Consider the following 22536-nt stretch of genomic DNA (forward strand, 5'->3'; position numbering starts at 1 on the left):
CACCATCAACATACTTACATAATATGGTTCTGCTTCTCTTTCAGTTATCTCATCCTGGTACAGTGTGAAGCAAGTTGGAATTCGTCCAAACCACACATCTCGAAGCACATCTTTGTCATCTGTCATTCTTCCAGTACATATAGGCTAAATTCTTTTCCAACCAATGTCAAACTGAAAATTAAGCAAAGAACACAGTCAGCCTTGCAGGGATGAATGAAATACTACAGAGCAAAGAAATATTATAGGAAAAAATGAATGCCATAAAGATTATTCATTTCTAAAAATTGTGTGAACATAATTCAATATAGCAGATTCTAAATGCAGAACTATTATTTATTTAAAGCAATCATAAAAAGTAATCAATTCAAAATTACACATGCTACTGTGTGCACGTAATGGCCATAGCCAAAGTCAAACTATATTTGCATCATTCTCTCAAGCCCTAAGAGAACAAGAGTCTATCGCTCACCTAAAGTGGACCCTTTACCTATGCCCTAAGATGCTATACAGCCCAATCCCAAAGATCTTATTGTGCCCCATCCAATATATTTAATCCCTATCTAATATATTTCTGCCAAAAATACACATCTCTCTCATCTTGGAAAAATCTTTATATAAATGTATTCCTCCTTCTAGATTTCATCCTGTCCACAATTTAATCCCACCAATATTTCCAGTCTCATTTACTACACTTCTTCATAGAAACCCTTTAGCAAGAGTGGACCCCCAAACATCTTGCCCTCTGCTCCACCATTCCCCCTGCCTATCATCTCACTTCAAATCCTACCGACTCTACAAACTCAGTTCACAATTCTCTGCCCCTATGAAATAAGTGTTGTGTCTACTGTGAATTTAGGATCTTCCCTATACCACAGAAACAGCTCTAAGTCTGTAAACTGAAATATTCCAGGTATGACAGAGGGGCATGGCTTTTGGCCTTGATAATATCCAAGTGTCTTCCAGCACTGTTCTAAAACTAAATAACGCCATGATATATGAGGAAATGATGGAGGAGTAAATATTGCAGATAAGAAATGTTCAGAGTAACTCAATTGGTGGCATTTGGATATTAATATTCAACATCCTTCCACTATAATATGAATAAAGGAAAGTTCTACTACAAGGTGTTAAGAATGGGTTGATACATGGGAAAAACAAAGTAATTTGTACACTGTAATTAACAATATTGTTACATTTTTGCAGCAAAAGCAAAGAAAGTACTATATTAATACTAAAGGTAAAAAAAGGGGGGGAATGGGGTTTGGTTGTGAGATATGAATAGGTTTAGGTATTTTTTTCTCTTCATTTTTTTCAGTAAGGAGACCTTGACTACGTAATTGAACTAATCTCTATTCATCTATGTATCTTTCTAAACAATGGAAAAACAATTGAGTTGGTTGTTAGAATTAGATAAAAGTGGCTGAATAGAACTTTTTAGGAGTAATGCTTCCATAACTTGTTGAGCTGCCTTTTGTCAGTTACTTTATTTTTTTAATTTGAAATAGCTTGAATTTTTAAAAAATACATCCTTCTCCTTACCCAAATAATAATTCCATCTTTCATATGCTAATTATATAATATAGCCCCAGGAAAATTTTCAAATAAATTTATAGTTCAGCCAAATACCAATTATTAACACTGAATTATTCAAGGCACTTGTTTTCTCTTTTCTCTTCCTCTAATCAAAGCCAAGTACATTAAAAACTGCAAAAAAATGAATTAGACAGAGAAAAACCTGTGTAGAGTTGAATTTTGCATCACTATGTTTAACTAAAAGACATCTTGGGAGGTCATATAAATGCAATGTCATCATCAACAAGGAAACAAACTGAGAAAGATAAGAAAATCTATCCAATGTCACAAAAGCACTAAAACAAACAGGCTACAAACTCTGGTGGCCTGAATTAAGAGTGCTCCTTCTAGTACACCAGCGTTTTAACTTTCATTAAATATACCCATACAATTCACTATTTCAAGCTAATGATAGACAGTATTCAACGATCACATAATTCCACTTTAACAGGCTTTTAAATTCAAACGTATTGCATTTCTGTACTCCATAGAAAATTCGCAAGCTTGCAAAGCATACAAAATTAACTCACTGAAAATAGGAAATACTAACTACATTACAGTGGTTACATTAACAGCTTGCATTTTTTGAAAAAATTTATTAATGGCAGAAAGTAATGAACATTGGGCTATGACAAATGAAGCTAAAACCAAATCTGATACAAAGGTGTAACCATGATACATCTAAATAGCTACAACTGACAGACTGATTTTCTCTTGCTCAGGAAGAGAAAACTTGCAAAGAGCTCCTTACCTAAGAGAACTCAAGAACATTTAAATATATTTTAAAGTTGAAAAGTCACCATCAATAACTACATTGGATGACTTTTTCTTCTCAGAACAAACGGGCAGAAAATACAATTTAAAAGACAGTTCAAAATGAAGGTGGATATGGCCACCTAGGGAAAGGCCTTCTCTTCCAAGCAGCAAGAGTAATCGGGTCAGATTCCAGGACACCACGCTAGCTGTGTTTATTAGTAAGCAGGGATCACCATAAACCAAAACATCATGCATGTGGTATGGCTCTCTTCTCTCCCCTTCCAGCTGCCAGATGTGAAAATATCTGATCATTTTGCTCTATTATCTGGAATACTCTTTTGCTTTCTCTTCTGCTTTATCCTTCCATGTGTCAAGAACAGTGAAAATAAATGGCCAATGTCTCTGTTAGGAAGGAGACCCTCCTCAACAGTGATGTGTGTTGGACTCGGAGGAAGAACACTTCAAAAACCCTTTGGGTTTTAAAGTCCTGCAGTTCAGCTCAGTTTACCAGAGTTCTGCAGTGGATTTTAGGTACAAAACCAGTAAAAGAGAGATTGGTACCTTGTTTCCCATATGCCACTGCTTCTAATTTCACCTTTATAAAATATCTATTTTCATATTAAATAAATGGAATCATACAATACGTAGTACTTTGTGTCTGGTTTCTTTCATTTAGTATAATTTTTGTTTTGTTTCTCTTTTTTTTTTTCAGGTACCTGGGGATGGAAATTGAATCTAGGACCTCGTAAGCAGGGAGCTGGGACTCAACTACTGACCTACATCAGTTTCCTTGAGTTGGTTTTTTCATTTGTTTTGCCTATTGTTTGTTTTTGTTTTCTCAAGAGGCATCAGGAAACAAACCTGGGACCTCCCATGTGGGAGGTGAGTGCCCAACAACTTGAACCATCTGCTCCCCATAATTTTTGGGGGGTCTGGTATTAACATCTTGTAACATAAGCATACATTTGTTCAGTTTCAAAGATAAACAGTCTTAAATATGCAATATTACCCATATTCTTATTTCACATGAATTTTTACTATGCTATACAGTCTCATGTTAGATTTTTTAGCTTTTCCTTTTAGTATGATTTTAGACTTTCCTTTTCAACCACTGTCATATCCATTTAAGAGCACTGCTAGCTACAAACATTATGTTGTGCTTCCACCTTTATTATTCATTTCCAAAGATTAGCACACATCCTCTTTACCAATTCTACACTAGTTAAGCCTCAGCTTTCCATTCTCTAAACTTATTCTATTTTCTGGTGACCCATATTCAAGTTATTAACTTCATAAGATTACACAATATATTTAGCTCATGACAGTGCAATCATAGTATATTTGTCCTTTTGTGCCTGGCTTCTTTCACTCAACATAATGCCCTCCAGGTTCATCCATGTTATACGTTTTAGACTTCATTTTCTCTTACAGCTACATAATATTCCATCATGTGTATACACCACAGTTTGTAAACTCATTCATTGGTTGATAGGGCCCTGAGTTGTTTCCATCTTTTAGCAATTATGAATAACTCCGCTATGAACTATGGTCTATTCATGTCATTGCTCTCGGTTATTCTTGGTGTATACCTAGTAGTTGTATTGCACGGTCACAGGGCAAATCTATGTTCAACTTCTTTAGGGACTGCCAAACAGTCCTCCACAGTGGCTGTTACCATTCCCGCCAACATTCTTTTTACAGTTCTCCCAGCATCATTTGTTGAAGAGACTGTCTTGACCTGTTAACACAGACTTGGTAGGTTTGTCAAAAACCAGTTGGCCACAGAGATGAGGGTTTATTTCTGGACTCTCAATTCTTTTTCATTGATCAATGTGTCTATCGTTATGCCAATATCATGCTGTTTTGACCACTGCACTTACAATATGTTTCAAGGTCAAGCAATGAAATCACTCTCATTTTGTTCTTCTTTTTCAGAATGCTTTTGGCTATTTGAGTATACTTTCCCTTCCAAATAAATTTGGTAACTGCCTTTTCTAGTTATATAAAGTAGGCCACTGGAATTTTGATTGGTACTACATTGAATCTATAAATCATTTTGAGTAGGACTGACATCTTCACAGTATATACTCATCCAATCCATCAACATGGAATATCTTTCCATTTGTTAAGGTCTTCATTGACTTTTTTAGCATTACATTGTCATTTTCTGAATATAGGTCCTATACTTCCTTGGTTAAATTGATTCCTAGGCATTTGAGTCTTTTTATTGCTATTGTAAATGGAATTTCCCCCCTGATTTTCTCCTCAGATTTAAAATTGATTTTTGCATGTTAATCTTATATCCTGCCACTTTACTAAACTCAGTTCTTAGTTCTAGTAGCTTTGCTGTAGACATTTCAGAGTTTTCTAAATATAGTATAATGTCGTCCACAAATAGAGTTTTACTTCCTCTTTTCCTATTTGGCTTTTTATTTATTTATTTTTCTGGTCTAATTGCTCTAGCTAGAACTACTAGCACTAAGTTGAATAACAGTGATGACAGTGAGTATTCTTGTCTTGTTCCTAATATTAGAGGGAAAACTCAATCTTTCCCCACTGCATTATATAATATGAACAGGAAATATAAAATGCTGATAATTATGCACTGAACATTGCTAACAATCAATATAAGATCAATAAATATTTGAGTTTGATAAGTTCAGTTAAATACTAGAACTGCGAGAATGCAAAATAATAATAATATATAAAACCTCAGCCACTGCCCAGAGGATTCTACTAACCACAATTCTACTAACCACAGTATGCATTTTCATGCCTTTCCATGGTATTGCTCCCCTTATGGTAATGTAATCTTCCCCACCTTGTCTTCCAATTTGGTCATCCTTCAGGATCCCAGCTTAAAATAGTCTTTCTTCTATTCATAACTCAGGCAGAGTTAATAACTACCTTGTCTGTCTCCTAACTGCACCTTTACCTTTCTTCTACTACAGTACCTATAAGCTTATATTAGGGACATTTATTTGTACATGTGTCTCCTCCAGTAGATTGTGAAGTACTTCCTTGAGGAAAGGAGTCATGTCTCACTTATCTTTTTATCTCTTCTACTTGACACAATGTCTGAAACAAAGTAAGACTCAATAAATGTTTACCATATTTAAATCTAGTTGGAAAGGCAATATATGCAGACAAAATTACAGAACAAAGCAGAATCCCCCAGTATGAGGCAAGAGCTGGTAGGATTAGATAACAATAACTAGATGATAGTAGATTAGAGACTAAGCATCAAGTAACACTATAAATACTATATAATTTACAATGTCTCACATTTGATTCACACAGCAAACCTGTATGTTCCCATTTTATAAATGATGTATTTGAGAGATTAAATTATTTTTCTAAAATCTGTGGCAAATAAATGACAAAGCTAATTTAGAAGCCACATCCACACCCAGATTTTCAATCTTGTACTTTTTCCATCATATATTATACCATTTGAGAATCTCTTCCAACTCCAAAATGTCCATGATATAATTAAATATTGCTTTGTAATAGCCTTCATTAGCAGAGAGGGAAAAAGAAGGAAAATGTGATTATATCCTGTAGTGTACAGGAAAGAATTCTAAAATATGTAGAAAACTTGAAGAAATGTATAAAATATGGACAGGCAAAGAGAAGATGACAAATATTCCAAGGAGGGGAAAGTAGCATCAGCAAAAGGAGGCGGTGGGCAGAAGTCAGCTTTTTAGGAAACTCTGGGTTGGAAGTAGCAATATATAATGAAAAAGCTGACACTACAACATGTTTTAATAGCACAGGTGACCCTAGGTGAATCAGTCTACTTCTGAGCCTCAATTTCCTTACTTGTGAAATGGAATTAATAATACCCAATTAGCAGGTTGCTCTGGGAAAAAAAAAATCCATAAAGTGTTTCATATAATGCTAGTCACACCATAAGTTCTGAGAAGTAAAAGCAATTATCCTTTCAATGCTGAATCTGTAAACTGAGACTAGATCATGAAGTACACCAAACGAAAGAGTATGGGGTCTCAACTTCATCCCACAGGCCTAAAGACTCTAACGTTTTTTGATGGAGAAATAAAAACAATCATCTGGTAGCAGTGCACAAAGGAAGAGGCTAGAGTCAGTGAGGCTAGCCAGAAAGGAATTTCAGCAGCTCAGGCATAAAGTTATGAGTGCCTGACCTTAAGAGGCAGCTGTGGATTGATAGGAGACAGTCATTCCAAATAAGAATGAATATAGCTTGGTGAAAAACTGGCTGAGAGATAAAGAAAAGAGACAGAAATTTTAAATGGTGGCAGCAGGCAACAGAATATGGTAGCTAAAGGGCTTTGGAAACAGACTGACGGAGGTTTAAACCCTGGCTTACAGCTATTAGCTATACATCCTTGGACAACAAATCTGACCTCCCTGTAAAATATTAATTCTAGTTTCACAGGGTTGTTGGGTGTTTATCACAAGGTAACCACTCAATAAATGGTATATGTGTTTAATACATGAATTCCTTACAATTCCATAGTCCTTCTGCCGGGACACCCTTCCCCTCTTATTTTTTTGGTCAACTCTTAATTCTCTTTCAATCCCCTTCTTAGGGGAAACTTTCCCCTAAACAGACTCTAGTCTAATTACCTCTGTATTAGTACCAACTACAATGTATTGTGATTACTGTTTATCTGCATCTTGCCCTCCCTACAATGACAGCAGAAACTGAGTATATTTACCTTTGTATCCCCAATAATAGTATAATTAGGCTCTGCATTTCTGTTAAATGACTGGAAAAATTTATAAATACGTAAATCCAAAAACTATACTTGCAACTTAAAAAATTTTCACCTAAACCTGTTTCCTAATTAGTACCACATTTTAAATTCTGCAAACTTCAATATTTTAGAAATATATTTTTCCCCCTATATGTACACAATATTACCATCAGCACCATCCATCCAATTCGCAGGCAATTTTTTGGAAGCATAGAAATTTCAACATATTATACTATCTACTAGGCATAAGCTTCTTTAGGGTAGGGGCTACATCTTCTTGTCTGCTCTATTCTCTGCATATAGTTCAGTGCCTGGTACGGACTAGGGTACCCAACAATACTTGTTGAACAAATCAGTTATTCAGCAGATAGCATAGTTAAGTATGATAAAAATATAACACAAAGTTACTAGTCCCTTTCAAGCTACATTATCAAGAAAGGCTAACCTATTACCTGAAGATATTTTTGCTGATAAAATCCCCAACTACCTAGAAATTACTTAAAATATTAAGTATCTACTAGCAGTAAATTTGTAAACATCTAGAAATACCTATTAGGCTGTACTCCCCTTAAATTATGATCATTAACCTCAGAAGTGGACTGATGCTGCCCAGAGACTCATTTATTCTCCCACTCTCCTACATCACTATTTTCACTATTTCATAATTCTGTCTTCTCAAATTTTCACACCTCCCTCCTCATCCTTTCTCTCAGCTAATGATCTTGTTTCCTATCTCCTCCTATCCCGTTACTATGAATCCATGATTCTCAACAGCATTTTGTAACTCTGTGGGACATTTCTAAAATATCACAATGGTGGGAGGTTCTACCACCACTTAAAAGGCAAGGACCAGGGAAGGAGACCTGGCCCAATGGATATGGCATCCGCCTACCACATGGGAGGTTCACAGTTCAAACCCCGGGCCTCCTTGACCCGTGTGGAGCTAGCCCATGGCGTCGCACACATGGAGGGCTGACACAACAAAAAGAAACACAGATTCCCGATGCTGCTGATAAGGATAGAAGCGGTCACAGAAGAACACACAGCGAATGGACAGAGAGAGCAGACAACTGGGGGGGGGGGGTGTAAATAAATAAACAAATCTTTAAAAAAAACACAAAACAAAAAAGGCAAGGACCAGAGATGTCAGCAGTCATCCTGCATTGGACAGAACAACCTCTCAAGAGTCATGAGCTGGAAAACATGTTTTTAATTATCTTAGTTGGCACTGGTGTTTTTAATATATATTTTTGGCACAGTTTTAATATATGATACATTTTTCAGGAATGAAACAACCATATAGACTAAATGCAAACTGAACTTAATCTTTTTCAGCATTCTGCCAGCATACTCCCTACTTTGTTAAAACATGAGGTATTTAAATCACCAATACTCTATCTGTAACAGTCTACATTTACGGAGGTCCATATATTTGCTTTTCATGTAAACAGGCCCAAGCATTTATATACTGAAATACATAATATTTTATTATAAATTACTTTCTAATTATTTCTCTCTTAATACAGTTAAGAGAGTATTGATATATTTTTTTAAACTAGGTGTGTAGTTATGTTATCTATGAATTTCACATTAGGTACTACCAAATTTTTGTTATTACTATAAATATAAAAGGAAGGCATATAAGATTGAGAATTACTGCTGCTAAGAAACTGTCCATGCTCCAATTTAAAGTTATCACATCCACTTGTGCACTTTCTCTTCACTACTGACATCATGCCAGAATATCTTCTCTCTCCTATATCAATTTTTCCCACTCTATTAGATCATGCGCAACAGTATTATTATAGTACCACTTAAGACATTACCAACTATATCTTCAGCCAAGAGACTTCTTCTGATCACATTTCATATATACTACTGAATACTGACATACCCATTTGGAAACCTATTAGCATCTTAAAGTTAACATGTGCAAATCTGAACATAGTTTCAGATTTTCTTACCATCTCCCATTCCTCCTGTGGTCTTCCCCAACTCACTACTGGCAACTCCACTCTTGCTGCTCAGGCCATAAGCCCTGAAGTCATGCTGAACTCCTATTCTTGACATCTCCAGCTTAGAAACAAGTCTAGAATATGGCCATTTCTGACCACCTTTCACTATTAACACCCTCATCTAAGTCTTCTTAACCTTTGACTTGGGTTACTGCAATGGTTTATGAACAGGTCTCATTTTATCTTTACAACAAAGTAATCAGAAAAATACTTTTAAAACATCAGATAAGGCTACTCCTTTACTTAAAACTTCTCTCCAGATAACTAAATGTAAAATGCAAAGTTCTTACAAAGCCCTACAAGGACTTGACCTAGTCCCATCTCACCATCTTTTTTACCTGATTGTATCTACTACTTCACTTCCCTTTAGTCACTGGCCCAGCCAAACTAACTGGTATACTCCTGCCTCAAGACCTGTGTGGTTGCCCTTCCTTCTGCCTAACAGCTCTTTCCACTGGAATGTGCATGGCACCCTACTTTCTTAGCTTTAGATCTCTGCTCTAGTATCATTTTTTCTGAAGCTACCAGCATTCCCCATTTCTCTTCACTGCTTTATTTTTCTCTGAAGTACTTTTCACCATCTACCACACATTTTAAATAAATTTTACATTGATGTCTATCGCTCCTTTCCTATTCTCAGAGTGAACTTCATGATGGCAGAGATTTTTATTTTACTGTTTACTGTTTTGTTTAATGTTTGGCCCACCCAGTATTTTTTAAGTTAATGAAATGAACCCATACTTTAAGTGTGTACACTATTCTAAAAACCCATATCCGGAGTCATTCGTTCATTTTCCCCAATTTTAATTCAGCATGCATTTGAGAATCAAAGCACATATTTAAATCTGGCGTAAAATTCTAAAATTTCTCTCAACTACTACTTCAGTCCAACACACATCCTTACCTCAAATTCAAAATTCAATCAATAGTTCAGTTCAGATTCAATTACCCTCAGTCCCAAAGACTCAGATTTATCAAATTAATTCGGGTAGGCCTTAGAAATTAGGCTGCTATTAGGTAGATCCTGAGTTCTGATTTCTGTAGAAGACCAGCAGTATCTCCAAACGCTCAGGAAAATCTAGAACTAATTCAGTTTTCCCAGGTTCCTCAAGTTCAGATATGATTTGAAAATAACCCAAAGTGTAACTAGAGTACGTGAAAGTGCTTTGTCAGCACAAAATGGCTTTGCTAATACCAGACATTATTAAAATGAGATTTAATGGTTGCGATGCGAGATAAATTTCCTGGAGGAAATACCCAGAGTTCGGACATAAACAGATTGCCTGTGAAATAATTACGATTTAAATAACTGTTCTACTAACTAAATGCAAGTCCTGAACCGAACTCCAGAGCCTGCGATAAAACCCAGGGTTACCTACTTCAAGTCAGTGACAGACATTCCGCGAAAGAGACTGCACAGGCCACACCCTCTGGCCCCAGCGCTCGGTGGGCGGCGTCTCGCAACCACCACCTCTGCCCCGAGGAACTACCTTCATCCGGCCGTCGTCGCCCGAGGGAGTACTTGTCCAGCCGGCCACTCGCCCGTTTCTGACACGTACCCGGCTGCTCCGCAACCATCCTCCCCCAGGAATTTCTTCACTGAGACATACACACCCTCACATACCCTTACCAAAAGCGCCGGCTGCTCCTCCGGGTTTTCGCACCAGTGGAGACAACCGGTCCCTGGCGCTGGTGGGACGGGTTGCCTAACACACGGCCCCGCGGAGGCGCGCAAACCAGGAAAGCCAGACAGCCCGCGCAGCCGCAGAAGAGACCGGCGCGGTGGGCGGAATCGAGCCCCTGCTGTACTTCCTCCCTCCAGGATCCAGCGAATACAACCGGCAGCGCCTGAGAGCCCAGGAAGCCCACCGCAAGTCGAGTCACCCTCGGCGCCCGGAGATGACGTCACTGGCCCAACATGGCCTGCCCTCTGGCATCTGCCCAACCCATGAGAAGGTGGGAGCCGTGCTTGAGCATGCGCGGTAGGACTGGAGCGCGCCCATGTGCAGACCAAAACCGTGGCGTTTTTACAGCCTGTTTTAGGAGAATCTGACGGCTTAATGGTGGGGAGAGTAACATTAACAGTTCCACAGAAGTAGAAAATTATATTTATTTTTATGGTAAAATGATTTCTTTTCTTATTTTCTCCTAAATGTTACATTCAAAAAATATGAGGTCCCCATATATCCCCCACCCCTCTACCGTTCTCCTCCCACGTCAACAACCTCTTCCATCATCGTGGCATGTTCATTGCACCTGGTGAATACATTTTGGAGCACTGCTGCACCACATGGACAGTGATCTACATTGTAGTCTACACTCTCCCCTAGTCCATTCAGTGGGCCAAGGTAGGACACAATGTCCAGCATGTATCCCTGCAGCACCACCCAGGACAACTCCAAATCCTGAAAGTGCCCCCACATCATATATCTTCTTCCTTCTCCCTACCATCAGCAGCTACCATGACCACTTTCTCCACATCAATACTACAATTTTTTCCCTTACTAATCACAATAGTTCCCCAGCAGAACACCAGTAAGCCACTCTAATCCATACTCTATTCCTCCATTCTGTGTCCCCTGGGATGGTTATGTCCAGTCCCCCTCTACAACAAGAGGGGGCTTATATTCCACATGGATAGTGGATGCAGTTCTCCTGCTTGCAGTTGTAGACCCTCTTCGCTCCCTGGTGTGGTGGTTGACCTTCTTCACCTCCCTGTTAGCTGGCCAGGGTAAGTCCAATAAACCAGAGGGTAGGAGTTGCAAGTCTGCTGAGGCATGTGCATATGCGTATACATATGAGTATACACCAACCCAAATGCCAGCCACAGGTCTGGTAAAAGTAGCAGAAGAGGAATGTGTAGAAAGGTCATATCTGAGTCCAACTCCATCACACTCAGGAACACAAACTCCAAAGTAGGGCTAACTGACATGGCCCTGAACTGCAAAGCCATCTGCCATGACCGTAGAACCTGTGGGTCTCTGTAGCCTTCAGGAGAACCAGTACCTGGATTTCTATCTATTTTGGCTGTCTCTGGTACACTACTGAGGCTTGCGTAAGCATTACCCCTCTGATGACCTCCCGACTCTTTTTTGGAGACTCATAGCCATGTAAACTCCTTTGTATTTGCCATTTCCCCCTTTTATCCAAAGTCAAAAAGCAGGTTTTAACACCTGATATTACATGTAGGCTGAGATATTCTGCTGATCTGAGTTGACCCTTTTATTCAAGTTCTTTTTCTAGCTACATCATCAGCTGGTCCTTGGTAGTAATCCCTTGGTGCCAGGGAGGTTCATCCCCAGGAGTCATGTCCCATGCTGGGGGGAAGGTAATGCATTTACATGCTGAGTTTGGCTTAGAGAGTGACCACATTTGAGCAACATGGAGGCTCTCAAGAGGTCACTCTTAGGCACTCTGCAGCTCTAGGCCTAGTTCATATTTCAGGCACATAGGCTCATAATCAGGGCCATCAGTATCAAGGGCTCATTGTTGGACCATCCGTCTTTATCGGTCTTTGCCATTGCACTTGGGGAGTTGTTGCCATTCCATTGGGGAATGTAATAGAGTTCCCCTGGCTAGGAACTCAGCACTCTCTCAGTTGTCATTTTTAACTGAAACCACTATGAAAATACCGAAACATTTTTATGTACCCTGTATACATGCTCTGGAGAACTCCCTCCCAACCATGTGCACCCTATCAATAACACCCCGCGCCAGTGTTCCTCTCCTGTCATAGTTGAACCTCTCTGTAGTCCAAAACTTCTTTCAAAAGGAAGCCTAATATAATTCCAGGTTCCATTAATAGTAAAATGGAATATAGCGATGGGTTTAAAGGTTAGATATAGAATACATAGTAATTTAGAAAAATTAAAGTAAAAATAAATTGGGGTATCAAAAAATGAAAAAGCTTTGTTTTTGACATTTTGCCTTTCATCACTGCTATAGGTGTTCCCCTGTATGTACAGTGGCAAGGCAGTTTCTTCCATTTCTTCCTCAGTGTCTACATCCTTTTTTTTTTTTTTTCTAATTATTAAGTTTGTCTTCACATAAGTTTTAGATCACAGTAATTCACATATACAATATATGGTACTCCCACATATCTAACATCAAACCCTTTGTCCCTTCCCTAGCAATCATCTTTTTACATGTTCATATTTGCTGCAGCTGATGTACAGATATTGAAATAATAGCTTTCAAACATGGTTCCATTTGGGTTTACCTTATGGTTTATATTTTAGACTATACAATTTTCTAAATTTTTATCTTATGTTTTACCAAGACACTGACTCACTAGAGCTTGGTTGCAGCATACTTTCTTCCTCACAACTCATAGTAATGACAAAATGTTGCTTTTCAAGTGCTTTTGCATGTATTTCTTCATTTGATCCTCATCTTAGCTTTGTCAGAGCCATGTCAGGTTTTCATAGCCACATTTAACAGAAGACTATACTACGGAGTACTGAAGCCATCCCACCCATCTTGATAGTACATAACTATACCTTCCTGTTTCTAAAAATAACAAGCAATGGATAAACTTGTCTCTAAAGAATCTTTGAATTGAATCTATCCAGAAATCTTACCAGGCATTTAAGGTTTTTCCTCTTAATTGCACATGCCCTGCAGCATCCTGCCATATGCTGAAACTCAAAACAGGCTCCTGATAATTGAATGATTGTGGAAATCAAAGTAGTACCAGAAGTATTCTTTTCCAAAGAATTTTTTGGATGTTGTCTAGTTCAGTGTTTTTTAGACTGAATCAATTCCTTAATGGATCATCAAATCAATTTTGTGGATCATGAGTAGCATTTTTAAAGTGAAATAGAAAATTTTGGCATGGTTAGCACATATTAATGATAAATATTGTTTCCTAAAAATTTTCTTAGTATGTATATGGTGCACACTGGATAGGAATGTGAAATACATTTTTTCTATGAGTAGCAATGAAAAAAGTTTGAAAGTAGGGAAGGGGAGGGCAAAATGGCAACAGAATAAGGAGCTCCAAGAGTCAGCTCATCCTACAGTGTAGTTGGTAATCATTCAGAGCCATCTAAATCACGTTTGGGGGGTTGAGGAGACCAGAAAAACATTCTGCTACACACTTGGAAGAACAGAAGGAGGAGATTGCCCATCTGCAGTGAAGATTTGTGAGTAGAACACTCCATGCTGCAGAGGCCAGAGCCCATCCCCTGCTGTTGGCTCAAGACACTTCTGGAGCTATCCCCTGGCTGGAGTTGGAATCTCCATTTCCCAAAAACAGGGAAGGAAGAAACAGTGGGGCACCAAGCTCAGCAATCCATACCAAGAAACAGGAAGAGGAAACGGACTTTGGCCCAGTGGTTAGGGCGTCCGTCTACCACATGGGAGGTCCACGGTTCAAGCCCCGGGCCTCCTTGAACCGTGTGGAGCTGGCCCATGCGCAGTGCTGATGCGCACAAGGAGTGCCGTGCCACACAGGGGTGTCCCCCGGCGTAGGGGAACCCTATGCGCAAGGAGTACACCCATAAGGAGAGCCGCCCAGCGCGAAGGAGGGAGCAGCCTGCCGAGGAATGGCGCGCCCACACTTCCCGTGCTGCTGATGACAACAGAAGCGGACAGAGAAACAAGATGCAGCAAAAAGACACAGAAAACAGACAACCGGGGGAGGGAAATTAAATAAATAAATAAATAAATCTTAAAAAAAAAAAAAAGAAAGAAACAGGAAGATATGGCCCAGTCAAAGAAACAAACTAAGCCTCGAGATGCCATAAGGAGTTGAGACACTAATTATAGATGTTCAAAAAGTCTCCCTGATAAATTCAATGTGATGGCTAAACAGATTAAGGACAGCAAGAAGACACTGGGTGAACACAGAGAAGAATTTCAAGGCATACATAGAAAAATAGATCTGATCTGGTGGGAATGAAAGGCACAATAAATGAAATTTAAAAATCCACTGGAGGCAGGTAACAGCAGATTTGAGGAGGTAGAAGAAAGGATCAGTGAGCTTGAAGTCGGTGCTTTTGAAAGAAAACATAATAAAAGAACAGAAAAAAATTGAAAATGTTTCCGGGATCTAAATGACAACAAAAGGTGTGCAAACATACATGTCTTGGGTGTCCCAGACAGAGAAGAGAAAGGAAAAGGCCCTGAAGGAATATTTGAAGAAATAATGGTAGAAAATTTCCCAACCCTACTGAAGAACATAGATATCTGTGTCCCAATAAGCACAGTGTACGCCCATCCAAATAAATCCAAATAGATCTACTCTAAGACACAGGCTTATCAGGAAGTCAAATGACAAAGATAAAGAGAGAATCCTGAGAGCAGTAAGAAAAAAGCTGTTTATCACATACAAGGGATGCCTAACAGAAATAAGTGTTGATTTCTAATCAGAAACCATGGAGGCAAGAAGGCAGTATTGTGATATATTTAAGATACTGAAAGAGGAAAAACAGCCAACCAAGAATCCTATACCTGGCAAGATTGTCTTTCAGAAATGAGGACAAATTTAGAATATTCACATATAAACAGAAACTGAGAGTTTGTAATGAAGAGACCAGCTTTACAGAAAATACTAAAGGGGGTGCTACAGCCTAAAAAGACAGGAGAGAGAGGCTTGGAAGAGAGTCTAGAAATGAAAATTGTATCACTAAAAGTAACTAAAAGTATAAAGAGAGTGGTAAAATAAGCTATGACAGATAAAATCCAAAGATCAAAATGGGTGAAGAACTGCCTTGACAGTAATAACATTAACTGTCAATGGATTAAACTCCCCAAACAAAAGACACAGACTGGCAGAATGGATGAGAAAATATAAATCATCTATATGCTATATACCAGAGACTCACATTAGACCCAAGGATACCAATAGATTGAAAGTGAAAAGATGGAAAAAGATATTCCATGCATGCAGTAACAACAACAACAACAAAAAGCTGGAGTAATTTTACTCATATCAGGTGAAATAGTTTCTAAAAGCAAAGCTTTTATTAGAGAAAAGGATGATCATTGCAAGGGGTTGGGACTCTCAACCCTATGATGTGGTTGAATCAAAAGTCCTAAATTGATTTAATCAAGTAAACTTAAAACTTCAGAATTTAATACAATCAAGGAGTATCACACCCAAAGGAACAGACCAGTTTACAAACATAATCATTGTCTTTTTGGGGGTTCATAAATAACCTCAGACTGCCACAGAGGTTATTATACATTTTGTCAAAGCCTATAAAATTGTGCAGTGCAAAGTGTAGACCATAATGTAAACAATAGGCCATAGTTAGTAGCATCGCCTCTATATGTACTCATCAATTGTAACAAATGTACCACACTAATGAAAGATGTTGCTAATGAGGAAAGTGTGGGAGGGAGAAGGGAAAGGGTATATGAGAATTCCCTACAGTTTCAATGTAACATTTATGTAATCTTAGGCTTCTTAAAAAAAAAAAAAGAACTCCTAGGAGAAAATGTAGGGAAACATCTTCAAGACCTTGTGGTAGGTGGGAGTTTCTTAAACCTTACACCAAAAGCACGAGCAATGAAAGAATACGTGGATAAATGGGACCTCCTCAAACTTAAACACTTTTGTGCTTCAAAGGACTTCATCAAGAAGGTGAAAATGCAAACCCACTCAATGGGAGAAAATATTTGGAAACTTTGTGTGGCAGTTTGAGATTATTTTATGAATTCTAAAAAGAGAAAGATTACATTTGTAAACTAATCTATTCCTCTGAGTGTGATAGCCTTTGATTGCATTAAATTCAACTAAGTTGTCCTTGATTAAATTACCTGTTAAGATTAGGACTTTTGATTTGATTACATCAATGGGCATGACTCAGGTTGAGTCTCAGCCCCCTTGATGGGTCTGATATAAGCAGACACTCATACAGACAGACACACAGAAAGAGGGAGTTATGATACTTTTTTATCCTGCCATGTGACAGAAAGGAGAACCCTCAAGCTGGGTCCTTGGGGAGAAATGAACAATTTTGCCTGATAGTTTACAGCTGAAAAGGGGATGAGACCAGAGTAGCTGGACCTGAGAGAAGCAGCTCAGAAGGGAAGGCTGAAACCTCACAGAGATCGGTGGCCATCATGCTTGACTACATGGCAACATACTGGGATCTACAGTAGCTGACTTTGGTTAGAAAGCATCTCTGCTGATGCCTTTATTTGGTTTTGGAACAGTAAACTTTTACCCCCAAATAAATACCCATTATAAAAGTCAAACGCTTTCTCATGCTTTGCATTGACACCCATTGGTGGACTAATACATTACATAAGGATTTGATTTCCATGCTATAGAAAGAGATCATACAACTCAACAATAAAAGAGCAAGCAATCCATTTTAAAAATGGGCAAAATATTTAAACAGACACTTCTTCCAAGAGGAACTACAAATGGAAAAAGCACATGAAAAAATGTTAAATATCACTAGCTATTATGGAAATGCAAATCAAAACTATAATGTGATATCATCTCACACCTCATAAAATGGCCATTATAAAACAAAAAACAAAACAACAATTGCTGAAGAGGGTATGGAGAAATAGGAACACTCTTCCACTGTTTGTGGGAATGTAGAATGGTGCAGCCTCTGGGGAAGACAGTTTGGTGGTTCCTCAGGAAATTAAATAGAACTATGGTGTGATCCATCAGTCACCCTACTAGGAATATATCCCGGAGAACTGAAAACAGTGGTGCGAATTGAACATTTGCACACCAATGTTCATAGCAGCATTATTCACAACTGCCAAAGATGAAATCAACCCAAATTTCCATCAACCAATGAATGGATAAACAAAATGTGGTATGTATAATATATACAATAGAATACTGCTATAAGAAGAAATGAAACTGGGACACATATGATAACATGGATGAACCTTGAGGACATTATGCTAAGTGAAATACACCAGACACAAAAGGACAAATATTGTATGGTCTCACCAATATGAACTAAATATGAAGAATGAACACATGGAGTTAAAACCTAGACCATAGGGAAGCGGACTTGGCCCAATGGATAGGGTGTCCACCTACCACATGGGAGGTCCGCGGTTCAAACCAGGGCCTCCTTGACCCATGTGGAGCTGGCCCATGCGCAGTGCTGATGTGCACAGGGAGTGCTGTGTCACACAGGGGTGTCCCCCATGTAGGGGAGCCCCACGCGAAAGGAGTGCACCCTGTAAGGAAAGCCACCCAGTGCGAAAGAAAGTGCAGCATGCCCGAGAATGGCGCCACACACACGGAGACAGCAAGATGACGCAAAAAAAAAAACACATATTCCCGGTGCTGCTGATAAGGAATAGAAGTGGTCACAGAAGAACACACAGTGAATGAACACAGAGAGCAGACAACAGGGGGGAAACAAACAAACAAACAAACAAATAAACAAACAAATCTTAAAAAAAAAACCTAGACTATAGTTACCAGGAGAAAGTATGAGGACTGAGAAGGAATGGTGATGCTTAATGTATATAGAATTTTCAATTAGCTTTACTGTAAAAGTGTGGAATTTGATAGAGTTCATGGTAACACCTTATAATGAGTATAACTACCCAGCTAGTTTATAAATAGGATTGTGACTGAAATGGGTAGTCTAGGTATGTAAATATCAATTGAAAGAAAGCTAGAGAATAATCTAGGGACTAGTGAATCTGAAAGTGAATGAGGATAGTGGTTAGTGGTACAAATACAGATATGTTCTTCTATGAACTAGAACAAATATATGTCACTATTATAAGGTATTAAGAGTATAGTGATGCATGGGAGAAATACAATTAATGTAACTTATGGACTATAGTTAACAGCAATATCATAATATTCTTGCATCAATGTCAGAGAAGGTACTATATCAACGCTAAGATCAATAACAGGGTGATGGGACTTTTATTTTGGACTAAGGAAAACATTCAAAGGTTTACTTGGACAATGACTGCACAGCTCTGTTATGAAAGTGAGAGCCACTAAATGTACACTTTGGATTGAATATACAAGGCATTAGACTATATAACACAGTGAAATGTAGTGGGAAATGTGCTGTGGTTAACAATACAAATATTAGAGTGTTCTCTCATAAACTATAACAAATGTATAATACTAATACATGGTGGTAATAATAGGGGGTGTATGAAAAAATTATAACAACTGTACACTATGGACCATAGCTAGTGGTAATAGTCTGATCATGTTCTTTCATAATTTGTAACAAATGTCCCACAACAATGTAAGGTGTTGGTGAAGGGGTGATGTATGGGGATTCTGCACCTTATTGTTTTGTAAGCTCACAACTTCTTTAATAATAATTTTTAAAAGTTTGATAGCCACTCTATTCACCCCCTGCAGAAATCCCCTCTATGCCATCCCTTACTGAGAATCAGCCTCTGCAAGAGTACTCCTGGGATTAGGATGCACCACCTTCAGCCAAAACTTTATGGAATTTACTTTAAAAATTTATTATTTTTTAACAAAAAGATAGATTGGTAGATGGATTAGTGTGTGATAAAGCAAGCACAGTAAAATATTAATGGTAGAATACAGCACATGGGTATACATTACTATAAAATTCTTTCAACTTTGCCATATATTTAAAATTTTTCTTACTAAAATGTTTGGAGAAAAATATGTATGGCAGACTCTAGTAGATAGGGATTAACCCTGAGCTAAATCCAGCTTCCTGCAAATTTATTTCTCTCTCCTCCACCCCTGTTGTCTGCTGTGTCATCTTGCTTCATCAGTTCTTCATGTGTGTGGCACCACTCCTGGGCAGGCCATGCTTTTTTCACACGGGGCTGCTCTCCTTGAGGGGCACACTCCTTGCATGTGGGGCTCCTCAATGTGGGGGACATCCCTGTGTGGCACAGCACTCCTTGAATGCAGCAGTACTGCACGTGGGCCAGCTCACCACATGAGTCAGGAGGCCCTGGGTATCAAACCCTGGACCCTCCATATGGTAGGCATTCGGTCTATCAGTTGAGCCACGACGACTTCCAACAAATTTAAGAACTGACCATGTTTTCTATCTTTCTTTCCCTGCCCCTACACATATACAGCAACACAGAAATAGCTAAACCCTTTTTAAAATGACACATTCAGTGTGAAAAGATAGCTGTCATGTTTCATAACCCACTGAGGGATGAACAATGTCATCTCTTTTCAGACATTTTACATACGACAAAGGAACCTACCCACATGACTTGCCTCTCTGCTAGATATTGTCCACTTATCAGGTTCCCTATTAAATATTTTTTCTACCCTTTTCCATCTGATAATTATGTTCCTTAAGAAAAATATTTGGAAACAAGAAATTCTGTATTTGTTCTTTGTCATTTCCATTTGTTAATATTATGTCTTCTCTCCCAATCATTTACACTGCATCTTCTTTTGTAAAATTTTTTTTTTATTTTTCAAAAGTTTTTTTTACAACAATATAATTTTCATACAGCTTATTTCACCATGTTGCATTTTTAGGCGTTAACAATAGGTGACAAACTAGAAAAAAAAATTTTTATAGTATCTTTGTGGGTTTTTTCACACTGGTTTTTTTTTACAGTACACTTTTTTTTTAAGATTTATTTTTTATTTATTTCTCTCCCTTCCCTCCTCCACCCCCCCATCTGCTCTCTGTGTCCATTCTCTGTGTGTTCTTCTGAGTCCACTTGCATTCTTGTCAGGTGGCACTGGGAATCTGTGTCTCTTTTTGTTGCATCATCTTGCTGCGTCAGCTCTCCTTATGTGCGGCGCCACTCCTGGGCAGGCTGCGCGTTTTTTGTGCAGGGTGGCTCTCCTTGAGGGGCACACTCCTTCCTCCCCTACATGGGGCTCCCCGACGCAGGGGACACCCCTGCATAGGGGACACCCCTGCGTGTCATGGCACTCCTTGCACGCATCACCGCTGTGCGTGGGCCAGCTCATCAGGAGTCCCGGGATGTGAACCCTTGATCCCTTGACCTCCCATGTAGTAGGTGGGTGCTCTATCAGTTCAGCCAAATCTGCTTTCCACAAACTAGAATTTTCATGCATACATATAATATATTATAAAATTGAGAACTTTACAGATAAATATACATGTAAAAATACATGAAGAAGGTAAAAAAGTAGAAATATTGACATCAATAGACTTTGTTCTGTGATTGTATGATGTTGCTATTTTCCTTGCAATTTTCTGTATGTTTTAAATCAGTCAAAGTTAAAAATATTATACATCCAGATTACATAATAATATGTTTAATATTTCTCTTATTGCTGGATACTGAGGTAGTTTCCATTTCCCAATTCCAACCCTCACACTAGGGAAAAACTCATTCTTATGAATGCATACTGTGACAGTTTGAAATTACTTTATGAATCCAAAAAGAAAAAGATTATGTTCTTGAACTAATATATTCCTCTGGTTGCAGAACCCTTTTGATTGGACTTCATCAGTGAGGAATGACTTACATTGGATCTTTGCCCTCTAACTGGAGGTTTATATAAATGGAGACACAGAGAGAGACACAGATAAAGGAAACTGCCATATTGATCCTGCCATGTGAAAGAGAGTACTGCAGGAAAACAGAGAAGCCCTGAGAGGCTGTGAGAGCTCCCAGAGATTATCAGCAGATTTTGTGGTGATGAATGCACAACATTACAATTATGTTAAAAGCCATCGATTATACACTTTGGACAGATCATATGGTATGTGAATATATCTTAATAAAACTACTTCAGAAAAAGAATTGTGCAAGAATAGTCAGAAACAACTGCTATGTACAGCATGGGAAACATAGAGAGATTGAGAGGTGATGAATTTTTTTTTGTTTTGTTTTTTGTTTATTATTATATTATCATTATTGAAATAATGAAAATGCTTCAATAATGATTGAAGGGATGAATGTACAACTATGTGATTATACCAAATACCATTTATTGTACACTTTGGATGAATTGTATGCTTTATTTATAGGTATCAATAAAATTGATTTAAAAATAAAAACAACCCATTTCTGATACTTTGCCTCAGCAACCCTTTGGCAAACTGAGACACACATTATCAGGAAATAAAGCATGCCCTCATTTTCCATACATCAACCTCCTTTCAAGTTTGACTTTCCTCCTGGACAGAAGGGAAGATGTGCAGATAGACCTTTACTCCTACAGTGAGTTCATTGACAGTTTGTAGATTGCCCAGATTGCCAAGGAAATGATGATTGGAGTGAGGAGGTGGTATGTGCCATGAAATTGCCTTTGTTTATCAAGCAGCCAACAACCCTGCCCACTGCATGGTGCCCATAGTGCCTCCAGGGTTAGTGCGCAGCAGCAAAACAAACATTTACTCAATGAGGTGAGTAGAGAAGGTAAGCCCTGCCTAGAGCAGGGTAAAAGTCTGCATTTGCATTTACAAGTGGTTTATCCTTCTTTATGTGTTAGTCTTGCTTCAGAACATGGTGTCTTGCAGGCTCATCATTCTTTAAATTCCACTGATTCTGCCCAGGAG

At 38.5% G+C, this 22536-nt stretch overlaps 1 protein-coding gene across 7 annotated transcripts in view; it reads right to left on the reverse strand.

The window, feature by feature from the left end:
- Window positions 1–11000, reverse strand: part of ATG5 (autophagy related 5) — a 185003-nt gene extending 174003 nt beyond the window's left edge. For 4 of the 7 annotated variants that reach the window (XR_009188003.2, XR_011650105.1, XM_058307211.2 and 1 more), the window contains exons 1-2: window positions 10713–11000; window positions 19–171 (exon numbers count right to left, since the gene is read on the reverse strand). Coding sequence is in view for 4 of the 7 variants with exons in the window: in XM_058307211.2 (XP_058163194.1) it covers window positions 19–126 (108 nt within the window). In the remaining 3 variants the exon portion in view is untranslated. Of the gene's footprint in view, window positions 1–18; window positions 172–10706 lie in introns of all 7 variants that reach the window. The other 3 variants (XM_058307210.2, XM_071218612.1, XM_058307212.2) reach the window with 3 other exon arrangements.
- Window positions 11001–22536: the final 11536 nt, after the last annotated feature.

The sequence above is a fragment of the Dasypus novemcinctus genome, chromosome 11 (genome assembly GCF_030445035.2).
Source record: "Dasypus novemcinctus isolate mDasNov1 chromosome 11, mDasNov1.1.hap2, whole genome shotgun sequence".
NCBI lineage: Eukaryota > Metazoa > Chordata > Mammalia > Cingulata > Dasypodidae > Dasypus > Dasypus novemcinctus.